This window comes from Colobus angolensis, unplaced genomic scaffold (genome assembly GCF_000951035.1).
Source record: "Colobus angolensis palliatus isolate OR3802 unplaced genomic scaffold, Cang.pa_1.0 Scaffold66, whole genome shotgun sequence".
NCBI classification, from domain to species: Eukaryota; Metazoa; Chordata; class Mammalia; order Primates; family Cercopithecidae; genus Colobus; species Colobus angolensis.
Window position 1 is genome coordinate 194,196 of NW_012120265.1, and position 16,909 is coordinate 211,104.

Sequence of the window (16,909 nt, forward strand, 5' to 3'; positions counted from 1 at the left end):
CACCCACCTTGATCCCCTCCAAGACTTAACCTGCCTTTGCTCATCAGGGCTCTGCTAACAGCACAAAACCAAACCCAGAGGAAGTGACAGAATAGTACACCTGTTAATACGACCCCCAGGGATTGCCCCCAGCTAGGACCAGGATCCAGTCCTCTCGGGGAAAGTCAAACCCCTTTCCATTTTCAGCCAAGTAAACAATCTTTTTCCCACAGAGGGCAAAGCACCTTTGGGCCCTTCTGCTTGGTGCCCCGACATCACAAGAGTCTACCCTGTCCTAGAATCGACTGGAAAAAAGATGTTGGCTGGCACAGTGGCTCACGCCTATAATCCCAGCACTTTGGGAGGCCAAGGCCGGAGGATCACTTGAGCTCAGGAGTTCGAGACCAGCCTGGGCAACATGGTGAAACCCCATCTCTACCAAAAATACAAAGCAATTAGCCAGGCGTGGTGGCATGCACCTGTACTCTCAGCTACCTGGGAGGCTGAGTGGGAAGATCACTTGAGCCCAGGAGGCAGAGGTTGCAGTGAGCTGAGATCACACCACTATACTCCAGCCTAGGTGACAGAGTGAGACTCTGTCTCAAATTAAAAAAAAAAAAAAAAAAAAAATCTAGCTGGCATGGTGGTGCGTCCTAGCTACTCAGGAGGCTGAGGTGGGAGGATTACTTAAGCCCAGCAGACAGAGGCTACAGTGAGCCATGATCACGCCATTACACTACAGCCTGGGTGAGAGCAAGATCCTGTCTAAAAAATAACAAAAAAGGATGTCATTAATGAAGAGGATCCAGAGCGGAATACAGGAAGTGACTTCATTTCTTTATACCAGACTCTAAAAGTGCAGACAGCTCATCCAAAGCCCTCGTTTACACACGAGGAAACTAAGGCACTAGGTAAGGAGGTGAGTCAGAGACCTGGAGGCCCCTTCACACCTTCAGCCACTGGGTCCTAAGCCCACTCCTCACCATCCGAGACCCAACTGCTCTAGCTGTCAAGGCCTTCCTAGCACTGGGGAGGGGCTGGTGCCTGGGGCTACTGAGCTGCGACCTGCCTGAGACCACACAGCTGCCACGGGCTCTGCCCACGACCTGCCTGGGACCACACAGCTGCCACGGGCTCTGCCCATGACCTGCCTGGGACCACACAGCTGCCACGGGCTCTGGCTGAGGCTGATTCAAATGGAAAATGTCATTCTTCGAGCCCCCTGAGCCAGTTAAGGACCTCAGAAGCTGTATCTTTTCCTTCCTTCTTAATAAAGCTGTGATGAGCAAACTTCCAGGTAAGTCTCTGATATTTCTGATAACAACCTGGGAGAGTTCGTGTAACGTTTGGATGTGGAGGGAAGGGCCGTTTCCAACGTACCTTTGTAACTGGGCAATCTCTTGACTGATGTCATCGAGCTCCTTCACGCCAGTAAACTCCCCGGAGCCGAGAGAGCCTGAACTGTCCTAGAATCAAATTCAGAGGCGAGATCTCTAATTAGCAATCTGACATCACCTGACAGGAGGCACCAGCAGGTCTCGGACCCAGGGATAAAACTGTCCCTTTAGTACACAGGGTGAGGTAGCCAAAGTGCCAGCCCCCTGCCTGGGGAAATACCTGGGCAGCCAAGCCACCCTCCCAGGGGCCCCTACTGGGGAAGGCAGGGACCACGAGCAGCACCCACCACAGACTATGGGCTGTGTGCCACCAGTGCCACCTGGTGGCAAGTGGCAGGAAGGGATGTCAATACCCCCAGGGCGTGACCAGCACTCACCGGGCCGGGCGTGCCTCTCTCTGAGGGCGGGACCATGTCTGGCGAGAGGACTTGAGGGGGGTCGATGCCTTTACTGACCTTCTGCTGAATGAAATACATAGCTAACGCGAATTGGTCTTTGCTTAACTTCCCCGTTTGCCTCGTATCGGCCAGGGCCCTGGGAGAAACGTGGGGATGCTAATTACACATCACAGGTGCCGACTCAGCCTGAACACAAGTCACCGATCCCACGCTTTTCAAAGATCACAGCGACGAAAACAATGGCAGGGCGCAGTGGCAAGCTTCAGCTCCTTTCCTACTTCACATCTCCTTCCCAGAAAGTGGCTGGGGGGTTTCCCACTCTCAGCGTCCCCCACCCTAGGAGGGCTGTCGGGGCTGGAGAACCCTGAGCCCCTGCCCCTGGGCTGAGGAGCCGACGCCTTGGGAAACTTCACTAGGGCTAAGAGATGCAGCTGCCTCTTCCTTTGGTTTATCGCGTGCGTAGGGCAGGTTCTGATGCCGCATGCGTGGAGTAGACCAGCCCTTCCGTGGAAATGGGTGCGGAGACCAAGCATCCACACGCGGCTCTGGGTCATCTGAATGGCCCCGGTCACTGGCCTTCAATGGGGGTGACAGCAGCACTTTGGGGTGTCATCATGATGAAGGAAGAATCAGCAACGACTCTCTTTCCTTGTTATGAACAGAATGTTAATGTCCCCCCAGATTCCTATGTCCAAATCCTACCCCTCAATGGGATGGTGTTGGGAGATGGGGCCTCTGGGGGGTGATGAGGTCATGAGGGTGGAGCCTCGTAAGTGGGATTAGTGCCCTTATAAAAAAGGCTCCAGAAGGCTCTCTCTGCTTCTTTTGACATGTGAGGACACAGCGAGCAGGTGGCCATCTACAAACTAGGCAGTGAGCCCTCACCAGACACTGGATCTGCCGGTGCCTGGATCACGGACTTCCACCCTGCAGAGCTGTGAGAGACGTCTGTTTCTAAGCCACTCTGTCCGTGGCAGTTTGTCACAGCAGCCCAATGGACTAAAACACTCCTCTTGTGCCCAAATGAGGCTGCCACAGGGGCATGGCCGCAATGCACAGGACAGTCCCCCACAACTAAGCATCCTCTGCCCACATGGCTCTTGGATGTCCTGAAAGATAGGCCAAGTCAGCATATGAATAGCAGCACACAGTGGTTCCATGGAGCTGAGGTGAGAGGCTCCCCGACACTCATAATCAAGGAGCCAGCCAGGGTCGGTCATGGCGGCTCACGCCTGTAATCCCAGCACTCTGGGAGCCAAGGTGGGCGGATCACCTGAGGTCAGGAGTTCGAGACCAGCTTGGCCAACATGGGGAAATCCCATCTCTACTAAAAATACAAAAATTAGCCGAGCATGGTGGCCTGTGCCTGTAATCCCAGCTACTCAGGAGGCTGAGGCAGGAGAATCGCTTGAACCCGGGAGGTGGAGGATGCAATGAGCTGAGATCACACACTTGTACCCCAGCCTAAGCAACAGAGTGAGACTCTGTCTCAAAAAAAAAAAAAGCAATTTAAAAATGGACAAGAAAAAATATTTTTCAATATAAAAGGGCAAGGAATCGGAATTGATTTTTCTCCAAAGACTACATACAAATGGCCAATAAGCACATGGAAGGATACTCAACGTCGCTAAGGAAACACGAGGGACATGCCAATGAAACCCACAATGAGGCAGTGCTCCACACCCACCACGACAGCTACAAGGAAAAATGGGAAATTGGTAAGTGCTGGTGGGGTTGTGCAGAGCTGGCACCCTCATACACCGCTTATGGGAATGTAAAATGGTACAGCTACTTTGAAAAACAGTCTGGCAGCTCCTCAACAGTTACCATGTGGCCCAGCAAATTCATTCCCAGGTATACACTCAAGATAAAGGCAAACAGGTGTTCACACAAAAACTTGCAGACAAACGTTCCTAGCAACAATATTTATATAGCCAAAAAGTGGGAAAATCCGAACATCTATCAATTGAGGGATGGATGAGTAAAATGTGGCCCATCGTGGCTGGACACGGTGGCTCATGTCTGTGATCCCAGCACTCTGGGAGGCCGAGGCAGGCAGATTGCTTGAGTCCAGGAGTTCGAGACCAGCCTGGACAACACAGTGAGACCTCATCTTTATTAAAAAAAATTAAAAATTAGCCAAACATGGTGGTGCGTGCCTGTAGTCCCAGCAACTTGAGAAGCTGAGGTGGGAGGATCACCTGAGTCTGGGAGGCGGAAGTTGCAGTGAACCAAGGTTGTGTCACTGTACTCCAGCCTGGGCAATGGAGTGAGACTCCACCTCTTAAAACAAAACAAAAAACTGTGCTCCATCCACACAATGGAGTATTATTCTGCCATACAAAGAAATGCAATGCTAATAGATGTTACAATACGGATGACCAAAAACATGATGCTGAGTGGAAGAAGCCAGGCACAAAAGGTCATGTGTTGTATGATTCCACTGACAGGAGATGTCTAGAACTCCCAGGTATCCACCTGAGATAAATGCAAACAGGTGTTCACACAAAAACCTGCAGGCAATTGTTCCTAGCAACATTATTCACAACAGCCAAAAAGTGGGAAAACCCAAATATTCACCGATGGGAGGAACGGACGAAGAAAATGTGCCCCGTCGTGACCGGGTACAAATCCATACACACAGAAAAAAAAAAAAGAGTAGTTGCCAGGAGCTAGAGAAGGGGAGAATGGAAAGTAACTGCTTAATGGGGATGAGGGTTCCTTTTGGGTTAATGGAAAGTTAGTGTCAAACTCTTCCATTCACTGAAAGAGAACAGTTAATGATGAATCTTTCAGAAAGTAACCTTCCATTTACTGTTCAGGGCTGGATGTTTTTTTATGGGCCTACTGGCGCCTATAGGAGAAACAATCACGTTCTAACTCGATAGAGTGATGGTTAATCAACACGGTGATTATGCGAAACACCACTGAAATGTACACTTCAATACAGCACATTTTACACGAATTATATCGTCATCCCTCAGATTGGTATCAAAATCTGCAGATGCTCAAGTGTGACGTAAAACGGTTTAGTGTTTGCATGTAACCTACACACGTCACCTACCCTGCCACCACCCCATATTACTTACTTATTCATTTATTTTTGAGGCAGGGTCTCACTCTGTTGCCCAGGGTGGAGTGCAGTAGTGCAATCACAGCTCACTACTGCCTTCAACTCCTGGGCTCAAGTGATTCTCCCACCTCAGTCTCTGGAGTAACTGGGACTACAGACACGTGCCACTACACCCGGCTTTTGCAAATATTTTGTAGAAACGGGGTCCCACTGTGTTGCCCAGGCTGGTCTCAAACTCCTAGGCTCAAGTGATCCTCCAGCCTCGGCCTCCCAAAGTGCTGGGATTACAGGTGTCAGCCACCACAGCCAGCCTCATACACTTTAAATTATCTCTAGGTTATTCATAATACCCAATATAATGTAAATGCTATGTAAATAATTATCATATTGTACTGTTTTATCAATTTGGATTCTTTTTTATCTTTTTTTTTTAATCTGTGGTTGCTTAGATAAAAGGATGCAGAACCCTTGGATACAGAGGGCCAACTTGTCTCAATTTTAGAAAAAGAGAAGCCACTGTCTATGGTTATAAGCAACTTTAAAAACTTCGGCATGTAATTCCAGCACTTTGGGAGGCTGAGGCGGGCAGACCACGGGGTCAGCAGATTGAGACCGTCCTAGCCAACATGGTGAAACCCCATCTCTACTAAAAAGCCGGGCGTGGTGGTGCGTGCCTTGTAATCCCAGCTACTCAGGAGGCTGAGACAGGGGAATCACTTGAACCCGGGAGGTGGAGATTGCAGTGAGCCGAGATCGTCCCACTGCACTCCAGCCTGGCAACAGAGCAAGACTCCATTTCTAAAAAAAAAAAACAAAAACTGAAAAAAAAAAAAAAAAAATCTTCACTCTCGCTAGGCTTGGTGGCTCACACCTCACACCTGTAATCCTAACACTTTGGGAGGCTGGGGCAGGAGAATCATTCGAGCTCTAGAGTTTGAGACCCTGTCTCTATTTGGAAAAAAACAAAACAAAACTATTTTTTTAAAAAAAACTTCTTCTTCTCCGAGAAAACACCAAAACGACAGATGTCACAGCAGTGGCATCCGTCGACTGTGGGTAGGACCTGTGACCACGAGAGGGATCGCTCCCAACGTAACCACCCTCTAAAAGCTGTGCGCTTTCTCCACCTGGTGGCCCAAGTGCAAGTCAGATGGCAGATGATACCAATGCAGTGTGGGGGGCAGGGGGGCGGTGTCAGAGGCCCTGGGATGGGCAACTGCGGTAACTTCCACGGAGGTTTCAGCAGTGGCATCCAGGGCTGGGGTCGTGGCCATGGACGGGGCCAGGGCCAGGGCCAAGGCCACGGAGCTCGCAGAGGCAAGGCCAAGGATAAGGAGTGGATGCCCGTCACCAAGCTGGGCCGCCTGGTCAAGGACGTGAAGATCAAATCCCTGGAGGAGAGCTATCTCTTCTCCCTGCCCATCAAGGAATCTGAGATCATTGACTTTTGCCTGGGTGCCTCTCCCAAGGACGAGGTTTTCAAGATTATGCCGGTGCAGAAGCAGACCTGTGCCAGCCAGTGCACCAGGTTCAAGGCATTTGTTGCTATCAGGGACTACAATGGCCACATCGGTCTGGGTGTTAAGTGCTCCAAGGAGGTGGTCACTGCCATCCGCAGGGCCATCTTCCTGGCCAAGCTCTCCATTGTCCCCATGTGCAGAGGCTACTGGGGGAACAAGATCGGCAAGCCCCACATTGTCCCTTGCAAGGTGACAGGACACTGCAACTCTGTGCTGGTGCACCTCATCCTCACGCCCAGGGGCACTGGCATCGTCTCAGCGCCTGTGCCCAAGAAGCCACTCATGATGGCTGGTATTGATGACTGCTACACCTCAGCCAGGGGCTGCACTGCCACCCTGGGCAACTTCGCCAAGGCTACCTTTGATGTCATCTCTAAGATCTACAGCTACCTGACCCCCGACCTCTGGAAGGAGACTGTATTCACCACGTCTCCCTACCAGGAATTCACGGACCACCCTGTCAAAACCCACACCAGAGTCTCCGTGCAGAGGACCCAGGCTCCAGCTGTGGCTACAACATAGCGTTTTTATGCAAGAAAAATAAAGTAAATTAAGCCTGAAAAACAAACAAAAAAAAAACTGCATTCTGCAGCCCCCAAGAGCTCATGTTTCCATCCAGGGCAGACCCCCGCCCCTCCCCATCACCAGCCAGGGAGGGAAGTTTTCCTAAACTACATTTAGCACAAAGTAGATGTAACCAAAACAAGCGAGAGCCTTACCTGCACCTCGCTGGTTTTCTGTCTGATTGCCTCTTCCTTTTCTCGAATGTCCTGTTCCAGTGAATATTTCTCTCTGAATGTTTAAAAATATTTCATGAAAACAAGAGTGAATAGTAAGCCTCCACTCCTCAAGACCCGACTCCGTCCATCCCCACAAAAGCCCCTCTGTGTGCTGGCAGAAGTCTAAGAATGAGCCCCAGCGACTGCTCGCCCTGTACAGTCCTTTCCCCGTCGACTGTGGGTAGGACCTGTGACCATGGGAGGGATCGCTCCCAACGTAACCACCCTCTAAAACCTGCGTGCTTTTTCCACCTGGTGGCCCAAGTGCAAGTCAGAGACATCCCAAGTGTGATAAGGACCCAATGCACCCTTGCTGACTTTGAAGGTGGAGGGGCCACATGAGGGAGAACGGGGGCAGTGTCTAGGAGCACAGAGTGGCCCTGGCTGACACTCAGCAAGGAAAAAGAGACCCTGGACCCTCAGCCACAGGGAACTGGATTCTGCCAACACCTGAATGAGCCTGGAAACAGATTCTTCCCCTAGAGCCTCCAATAAGAGCCCAGCCCAGTCGACGCCTTGACTTCAACCTATGACACCCCAGGCAGCCCAGGAGAGCCTGTCTGGACTACTACTTTTTTTTGAGACAGTGCCTCGCTCTGTCACCCAGGCTGGAGTGCAGTGGCACAATCTCGGCTCACTGCAACCTCTGCCTCCACAGTTCAAGCGATTCTCCTGCCTCAGTCTCCCGAGTAGCTGGGACTACAGGCATGTGCCACCACACCCAGTTAATTTTTGTATTTTTAGTAGAGACGGGGTTTCACTGTATTAGCCAGGATGGTCTCGATCTCCTGACCTCGTGATCCACCCGCCTCGGCCTCCCAAAATACTGGTATTACAGGCGTGAGCCAATGTGCCTAGCCTTTTTGTTTTTTGTTTTTGATACAGGCTCTTGCTCTGTCACCCAAGCTGGACTGCAGTGGCATGATCATAGCTCACTGCAGCCTTGACCTCCTGAGCTCAAGCAATCCTCCCACCTTAGCCTCCTGAGTAGCTAGGACCACAGGTGTGTGCCACCAGGCCTGGCAAATTTTGTATTTTTTGTAGCCTAGGTCTCATTATGTGGCCCAGGCTGGTCTGGACCTCCTGGGCTCAACCGATCCTCTCACCTTGGCCTCCCAAAGCACTGGGATTACAGGCATGAGCCATAGCACCCGGCCTTCTTTTATTTTTAAACTGAGATAGAATTCGTGCATGTATTTCCTAGCACTGCTGTAACAAACCACCAACTGGGTGGCTTAGAACAGGAAAAACTGATTACAGGTGTGAGCCACAAGGCCCAGGGTTCAGTGCCCTTATAAGAAGGACCCCAGAGAGCTCCCTTTGCTCCTTCTGCCCTGTGAGGACATGGCAAGAAGGTGACTCTCTACAAATCAGCAAATGGGCCCTCAGCAGACCGGATCTGCTGGTATCTTGAGGTTGGACTTTGCAGCCTCCAGAACTGTGAGAAATGTCTGATGTTTAAGTCACCCATTCAGAGTGGTCTGTTATAGCAGTATGAATGGACTAAGACTCTCCTCTTGTGCCCAAAGAGGCTGCCTCAGGGACAGGAACACCATGTGTCTAACAGACCCTGCCTCCTGCCCAGGGACCCAGGACTTGTGCAACAGTAAGGCCCTCTCAGGGACATTTCTCCAGACACAAAATAACTATGATCATCGGAATATTCATTTCCACAAGCCCAGAAACTTACAACACAAAGTGCTCTTTAAACTGAAGAACCTGACATGCCCTTGCGGGCTTATGGCAGTGTGAAACCGTAAGAGGAAAGCTCAGCCCACACTCCCCCAATCTAAGGGCCACTCTCAGAGCTACCTGCTCAAGGGGCCACTGCAGGTCCCAGCCTCCTACAGACAGGCGCTCTGCACACACCAGCCTGTCACCTCCACATTGGGGAAACAAGGCTTCTAGCTGCCTGAGGCCACACTGGGGTGATTCATGCCCCAGTGTCCCTTCCTAGACCCTGACCCTTGCACGACAGGGGCTCCCTCTATCCTTGGCCTGCCAGTCCTGATTCTCAGGCCTGCCCAGGCTCTAGCATGCTGGCCCTGCATCCTCAAGACACCCTCAGCCTTGTCAGGCTGCACATCCCTGCTGATCGCCAGTTTGGATAATGTAGCCCCCAGGAGCCAGGACAGAACAGGAACCGTCCACTGCACTGAGCATTAAGTAAGGTGTCTGTTTCAGGCCATGGCTGAGGTTTTCTTTTCTTTTCTTTTCTTTTTGAGACAGAATCTCGCTCTGTCACCCAGGCTGGAGTGCAGTGGCACAGTCTCGGCTCACTGCAAGCTCCGCCTCCCAGGTTCATGCCATTCTCCTGTCTCAGCCTCCCAAGTAGCTGGGACTACAAGTGCCTGCCACCACACCCGGCTAATTTTTTGTATTTTTAGTAGAGACGGGGTTTCACCGTGTTAGTCAGGATGGTCTCGATCTCCTGACCTCATGATCCACCGCCTTGGCCTCCCAAAGTGCTGGGATTACAGATGTGAGCCACTGCGCCCGGTCAGCTGAGGTTTTCTAACCTGCCACCCACCTTGATCCCCTCCAAGACTTAACCTGCCTTTGCTCATCAGGGCTCTGCTAACAGCACAAAACCAAACCCAGAGGAAGTGACAGAATAGTACACCTGTTAATACGACCCCCAGGGATTGCCCCCAGCTAGGACCAGGATCCAGTCCTCTCGGGGAAAGTCAAACCCCTTTCCATTTTCAGCCAAGTAAACAATCTTTTTCCCACAGAGGGCAAAGCACCTTTGGGCCCTTCTGCTTGGTGCCCCGACATCACAAGAGTCTACCCTGTCCTAGAATCGACTGGAAAAAAGATGTTGGCTGGCACAGTGGCTCACGCCTATAATCCCAGCACTTTGGGAGGCCAAGGCCGGAGGATCACTTGAGCTCAGGAGTTCGAGACCAGCCTGGGCAACATGGTGAAACCCCATCTCTACCAAAAATACAAAGCAATTAGCCAGGCGTGGTGGCATGCACCTGTACTCTCAGCTACCTGGGAGGCTGAGTGGGAAGATCACTTGAGCCCAGGAGGCAGAGGTTGCAGTGAGCTGAGATCACACCACTATACTCCAGCCTAGGTGACAGAGTGAGACTCTGTCTCAAATTAAAAAAAAAAAAAAAAAAAAAATCTAGCTGGCATGGTGGTGCGTCCTAGCTACTCAGGAGGCTGAGGTGGGAGGATTACTTAAGCCCAGCAGACAGAGGCTACAGTGAGCCATGATCACGCCATTACACTACAGCCTGGGTGAGAGCAAGATCCTGTCTAAAAAATAACAAAAAAGGATGTCATTAATGAAGAGGATCCAGAGCGGAATACAGGAAGTGACTTCATTTCTTTATACCAGACTCTAAAAGTGCAGACAGCTCATCCAAAGCCCTCGTTTACACACGAGGAAACTAAGGCACTAGGTAAGGAGGTGAGTCAGAGACCTGGAGGCCCCTTCACACCTTCAGCCACTGGGTCCTAAGCCCACTCCTCACCATCCGAGACCCAACTGCTCTAGCTGTCAAGGCCTTCCTAGCACTGGGGAGGGGCTGGTGCCTGGGGCTACTGAGCTGCGACCTGCCTGAGACCACACAGCTGCCACGGGCTCTGCCCACGACCTGCCTGGGACCACACAGCTGCCACGGGCTCTGCCCATGACCTGCCTGGGACCACACAGCTGCCACGGGCTCTGGCTGAGGCTGATTCAAATGGAAAATGTCATTCTTCGAGCCCCCTGAGCCAGTTAAGGACCTCAGAAGCTGTATCTTTTCCTTCCTTCTTAATAAAGCTGTGATGAGCAAACTTCCAGGTAAGTCTCTGATATTTCTGATAACAACCTGGGAGAGTTCGTGTAACGTTTGGATGTGGAGGGAAGGGCCGTTTCCAACGTACCTTTGTAACTGGGCAATCTCTTGACTGATGTCATCGAGCTCCTTCACGCCAGTAAACTCCCCGGAGCCGAGAGAGCCTGAACTGTCCTAGAATCAAATTCAGAGGCGAGATCTCTAATTAGCAATCTGACATCACCTGACAGGAGGCACCAGCAGGTCTCGGACCCAGGGATAAAACTGTCCCTTTAGTACACAGGGTGAGGTAGCCAAAGTGCCAGCCCCCTGCCTGGGGAAATACCTGGGCAGCCAAGCCACCCTCCCAGGGGCCCCTACTGGGGAAGGCAGGGACCACGAGCAGCACCCACCACAGACTATGGGCTGTGTGCCACCAGTGCCACCTGGTGGCAAGTGGCAGGAAGGGATGTCAATACCCCCAGGGCGTGACCAGCACTCACCGGGCCGGGCGTGCCTCTCTCTGAGGGCGGGACCATGTCTGGCGAGAGGACTTGAGGGGGGTCGATGCCTTTACTGACCTTCTGCTGAATGAAATACATAGCTAACGCGAATTGGTCTTTGCTTAACTTCCCCGTTTGCCTCGTATCGGCCAGGGCCCTGGGAGAAACGTGGGGATGCTAATTACACATCACAGGTGCCGACTCAGCCTGAACACAAGTCACCGATCCCACGCTTTTCAAAGATCACAGCGACGAAAACAATGGCAGGGCGCAGTGGCAAGCTTCAGCTCCTTTCCTACTTCACATCTCCTTCCCAGAAAGTGGCTGGGGGGTTTCCCACTCTCAGCGTCCCCCACCCTAGGAGGGCTGTCGGGGCTGGAGAACCCTGAGCCCCTGCCCCTGGGCTGAGGAGCCGACGCCTTGGGAAACTTCACTAGGGCTAAGAGATGCAGCTGCCTCTTCCTTTGGTTTATCGCGTGCGTAGGGCAGGTTCTGATGCCGCATGCGTGGAGTAGACCAGCCCTTCCGTGGAAATGGGTGCGGAGACCAAGCATCCACACGCGGCTCTGGGTCATCTGAATGGCCCCGGTCACTGGCCTTCAATGGGGGTGACAGCAGCACTTTGGGGTGTCATCATGATGAAGGAAGAATCAGCAACGACTCTCTTTCCTTGTTATGAACAGAATGTTAATGTCCCCCCAGATTCCTATGTCCAAATCCTACCCCTCAATGGGATGGTGTTGGGAGATGGGGCCTCTGGGGGGTGATGAGGTCATGAGGGTGGAGCCTCGTAAGTGGGATTAGTGCCCTTATAAAAAAGGCTCCAGAAGGCTCTCTCTGCTTCTTTTGACATGTGAGGACACAGCGAGCAGGTGGCCATCTACAAACTAGGCAGTGAGCCCTCACCAGACACTGGATCTGCCGGTGCCTGGATCACGGACTTCCACCCTGCAGAGCTGTGAGAGACGTCTGTTTCTAAGCCACTCTGTCCGTGGCAGTTTGTCACAGCAGCCCAATGGACTAAAACACTCCTCTTGTGCCCAAATGAGGCTGCCACAGGGGCATGGCCGCAATGCACAGGACAGTCCCCCACAACTAAGCATCCTCTGCCCACATGGCTCTTGGATGTCCTGAAAGATAGGCCAAGTCAGCATATGAATAGCAGCACACAGTGGTTCCATGGAGCTGAGGTGAGAGGCTCCCCGACACTCATAATCAAGGAGCCAGCCAGGGTCGGTCATGGCGGCTCACGCCTGTAATCCCAGCACTCTGGGAGCCAAGGTGGGCGGATCACCTGAGGTCAGGAGTTCGAGACCAGCTTGGCCAACATGGGGAAATCCCATCTCTACTAAAAATACAAAAATTAGCCGAGCATGGTGGCCTGTAATCCCAGCTGCTCAGGAGGCTGAGGCAGAAGAATCACTTGAACCTGGGAGGCAGAGGTTGCAGTGAGCAGAGATCGCGCCAGTGCACTCCAGCCTGGGCAACAGAGTGAGTCTCTGTCTCAGAAAAAAAAAAAAAGGCGGGGGAACCAGCCAGGAAAGGAAAGGACCCTTGTTGATCAAGGATAAGGCTTTGGGGTCTGTGAAAAATGTTTTCCTTCACCCATGCCACCCTCTCAACGTGGGACCTCATTTCCCACCTCCTGTGTAGTTACGGCAGAAGCCGTTATGGCAGAAGCTTCCCCCTCTACCAAAGAGAGCTGGGACAGTACTAACAGACTTATTTATGACCAAATGCGGTGCGCGAACAGAGTTGCGGAGAATGAGCAGATTTCAAGGAACGTCGCTGATAAAGCCTGCTTTAAAATGCCTAGTTGTCCCCACAGTTGGAGGCCCTGACGATTTCACACTGCCACTATCTCTCCCCTGTCTACCCTTGCGGGCCCCAGCCTGCTCATGTGCTGCAGCTGCCTCTCCACTCCCGTCCCTTCTCTGCTCCAGCCATCTCTCAAGGAGCATGGGGTCCCACGCCCACCTGCGGAGGGTTCTGAGAGAAAAAGGGAGAAGCAGGCTTGGGGGTGGCTCAGTCGGCGGCCATCCGCCTCTGACACCACATCCTGCCCTGCTGACCTGTACAGTGGCGGCCATCGCAGGGACAAAGCCTCCATCTTCATGCTCCCCCTCCTTCCAGTCCCTCCTAGGAGGTGTGTCGTCTACACTGGGCCATGTCCCCGTCCCGGGCACCCACAGACACATCTTTCCTCATGGTTGTTTATTCGAGAGCCCAATTATCCTTTCCTTTCCCTTTGCTGCCTACATGGAATGACCTCTGAGTTCCTTCTTTTGATCCAGGTGGATTCATGACTTCCTGTGTCATTTCCATGTCGTTATATCATGTACCAATTGCAGCATGCATTATAAATTACGTTCCCTCTACTGCCCCCTGGACATGACGGTCAGGGTGTCAGGGCGCTAACCAGGAATTGTGTGTGTGTTGGTTTCAGAGTCATAAAGGGGACACTGTTTTTGTGGTTTCTAAAAGGGACAGTGGATCCGAGGCAGGTGAGACCCACTGTCCCTAGCCAGTCGGAGGTGGCTTGGCCGTTTGGGTGATGACTCTGTGACAGCTGGTTCTCAGTCTCCCACCTCACAGTATGGACATCTGTGAATTACCACTAAGGACAGTCATTTCCCCCAAGCCACTAAGTAACATCCTGAATTTCACTGCTCTACTTGGAGGGAATTGCCTTTTGAGAATTATCCAACAATTCTCTCCTTTTGGTAGCTCCCAAGTGAAGCCTTCTCTAAGGCCACAAAGTTCTGAGCAACAAGCTCAAAAGTGACTTCAGCCTTGGCCAGTGGCAAGAGGAGTGCCCCAGCCCTATAAAGTCAGCTGTGTCCAGCCCTGGGAGAAAGTCGGGGTGAGGCCGACTCCTCAACTGGGCTCTCAGGTGCAGAAAGGGTCTCCCTGTGCTCACCCGCCTGCCGGGAGCCAAAGCACTGGCCTTTCCAGAGCAGGGCCTCCCACAGGAGGTAGCTGTAGCCCCCAACCCCGTCACCACCCCCTAGGCCATTCTGCTAGAGGCTCCAAGACCCTGCTGCACACACCTCTCGAAGGCAGCTGTGGCAAAGGCCAGGCCTCCTGCTAGAACTAGTATCATGGCCAGCAAGAACAGGGCCCAGCTGTGTGAGCAGATGGCCTGGGAGCTCTTGAGAGGGGCCAGAGGGCCCTCCTACTGGAAGACAGTGAACTGACCAGCATGGAGCGTGGGCTTCAAGCCTTGGCACATGCACCTTGCTCAGCCTCTGTCAGGACGGGGAGAATAAAGGACGCCAGACACAGTGGAAGCCTATGACAAGCCGGAGGGGGCCCCCTGACCACCACCCTCCACAGTCTTCACCCATAGGCCCCCTGGAGCCACCTACAGCCATGATTGCCACCCGTCCGGCCTCACCATATGTGTGCTAGAAGGTTCTGGGTGAGGCCCGAGTGCATGAAGATCTCCTTCACCTCCTGGCCACTCACGTAGCCATCCAGATCCAGATCGGTCTTCAGGAATATCTCATCAAATCGCATCTTGTCTGCCACCGGCACCACCCAGTTCACTGTTGGCTGAAACAGTTTTTGGCAAAAGAGTTAATCTGGAAGCTTTTTATGACCCCCAGACACATGCTTTTTGATGATGGGGCGATTAAAGCACTTCCATGCACATTTGGCATCAAACTTTCCTCACTTCCATGAGCTGAGGGCAGATGAGATCCTTGTTCTGTAACTGGCTAAACTGAGGCTGAGACAGGTTGAGGCTGGCTCTGTGAAGCTCACCCAGATGCCAGTCTGCACCTCTCTCCACCCCATCACCCGCTCTGCTTGTCCATCTACCCTACCACCTAGGGCGTGAGGGAGGCTGTGATCTTCAGGGGATGGGTTCAAACATGCCAGGAAAGACCCCCTTGAGCACCCACTTGGAAGGACTGTCCCCGGAGAGCCGGCCCTGCCACATGCCAGCCTCCCTGGTCCTCCCACTCTTCCTCCCCCAGAGGCTGCCCCACAGGCAGCCCAGGCGTCCCGTCCCAGGACTCTGTAGACCACCCCTCTATGTCCCTGACCCGCTCCTGAAACAACAGATACCCCCAAGGTGTCAGTGCAGACACACCACTTACAGGTAACAAATGAGACCCCATTATCCAAGAGGGCCGCCACCCACGAGGCCCCACCAACATTCATGTAGTCCCAACCCCGCCAGGGCAGACGGAGCCACGAGCCCAGTGCAGCTTGAGGTTCACAGCCCTGGGGCTGGGCCACCTGCTGCACCTGCGGCCCCTCTCACCGCCGGCTCAGTTAACTTGAGAGAGGCAAACGCCATCATGGGTCAACCAGGGCCCGGTCACCTGGTTCAGAGGCATCGAGGCCCCTCAGGCACTCAGGGGCAGGCCCCTTCTGTGGCCCACTCCGCCTGCATTACCGCGGGCCTTCAATAAACCCACCAAGCCATAGTTCACGGCATCTGTGTCCTGAACTCTAAACGTGCTTTTCCTCTTCCCGTTTTTTTTTTACACTAATATTTATACAAATCACTCCTTTTAAACAATCTCATAATAGCAATGAGAATCAACACCTGATTGAATTATCTAGATGATGAGGAAGTGGAGAGGAAAAGGACAGGCAAATGTGGCTGGAGGGATCGATTGTTCCTCCTCCACACAGAACCATACAAAAAAGCCGCAACCCACTCCTCACCTTCAATGAATGCCATGATGCCTGAAACTGCCACTCAAAGTCATTCCTCTTAGTTATGAAAGGATTTCTTAGGCCGGGAGCGGTGGCTCACGCCTATAATCCCAACACTTTGGGAGGTCAAGGTGGGTAGACAACCTGAGGCCAGGAGTTTGAGATCAGCTTGGCCAACATGGTGAAACCCTACTTACTAAAAACATGAAAAATTAGCCAGGTGTGGTGGTGGGCACCTGTAATCCCAGTTACTCGGGAGGCTGAGGTGGGAGAATTGCTTGAACCTGGGAGGTGGAGGTTGCAGTGAGCTGAGATTGTGCCACTGCATTCCAGCCTGGGTGACAGAGCAAGACTCTGTCTTGGGGGAAAAAAAAAAAAGGATTTCTCAAAGAGTTATCACAGTGTTGACAACCCGAAGATGTCCATAGGATTGAGGAGAAGGGACTCATGGTCAAGACTGGGAAACAATGGTTAAACTCATTTACTCTTCATGAACAAGTCTCCTGTGATGTCCAAATCTAACGGGCTCCTGATACCAACTCGGGGAATTCAGAAAGCAAGCTTGGGAAACAAGGGATACCATGTGACCCAGATCAGCTTAGTTCAGGGGTTTCACGTAGCAAGTATGTGTGATGAAGTACAGCAAGGACTTGATCAAACAATTTATCAAAATCTATGGAGCTAGGCCAGGCACAGTGCTCACGCCTGTAATCCCAGCACTTTGGGAGGCCAAGGCAGAAGGATCCCTCAAGCCCAGGAATTCAAGACCAGCCAGCATAACACAGCAAGATCCCATCTCTACAAAATAAATAAATA

General features: G+C 52.3%; 1 protein-coding gene and 1 pseudogene across 1 annotated transcript in view; one reads left to right on the forward strand and one right to left on the reverse strand.

The window, feature by feature from the left end:
- EPS15L1 (epidermal growth factor receptor pathway substrate 15-like 1) overlaps positions 1–16,909 on the reverse strand; it is a 110,306-nt gene that overhangs the window by 57,360 nt on the left and 36,037 nt on the right. The window contains exons 10-13 of the mRNA XM_011925892.1: positions 14,820–14,977; positions 11,423–11,579; positions 11,029–11,114; positions 7,087–7,159 (exon numbers count right to left, since the gene is read on the reverse strand). Coding sequence (XP_011781282.1) covers positions 7,087–7,159; positions 11,029–11,114; positions 11,423–11,579; positions 14,820–14,977 — 474 coding nt within the window. The remainder of the gene's footprint in view (positions 1–7,086; positions 7,160–11,028; positions 11,115–11,422; positions 11,580–14,819; positions 14,978–16,909) is intronic.
- On the forward strand, positions 6,005–6,889 carry LOC105500299 (annotated as a pseudogene).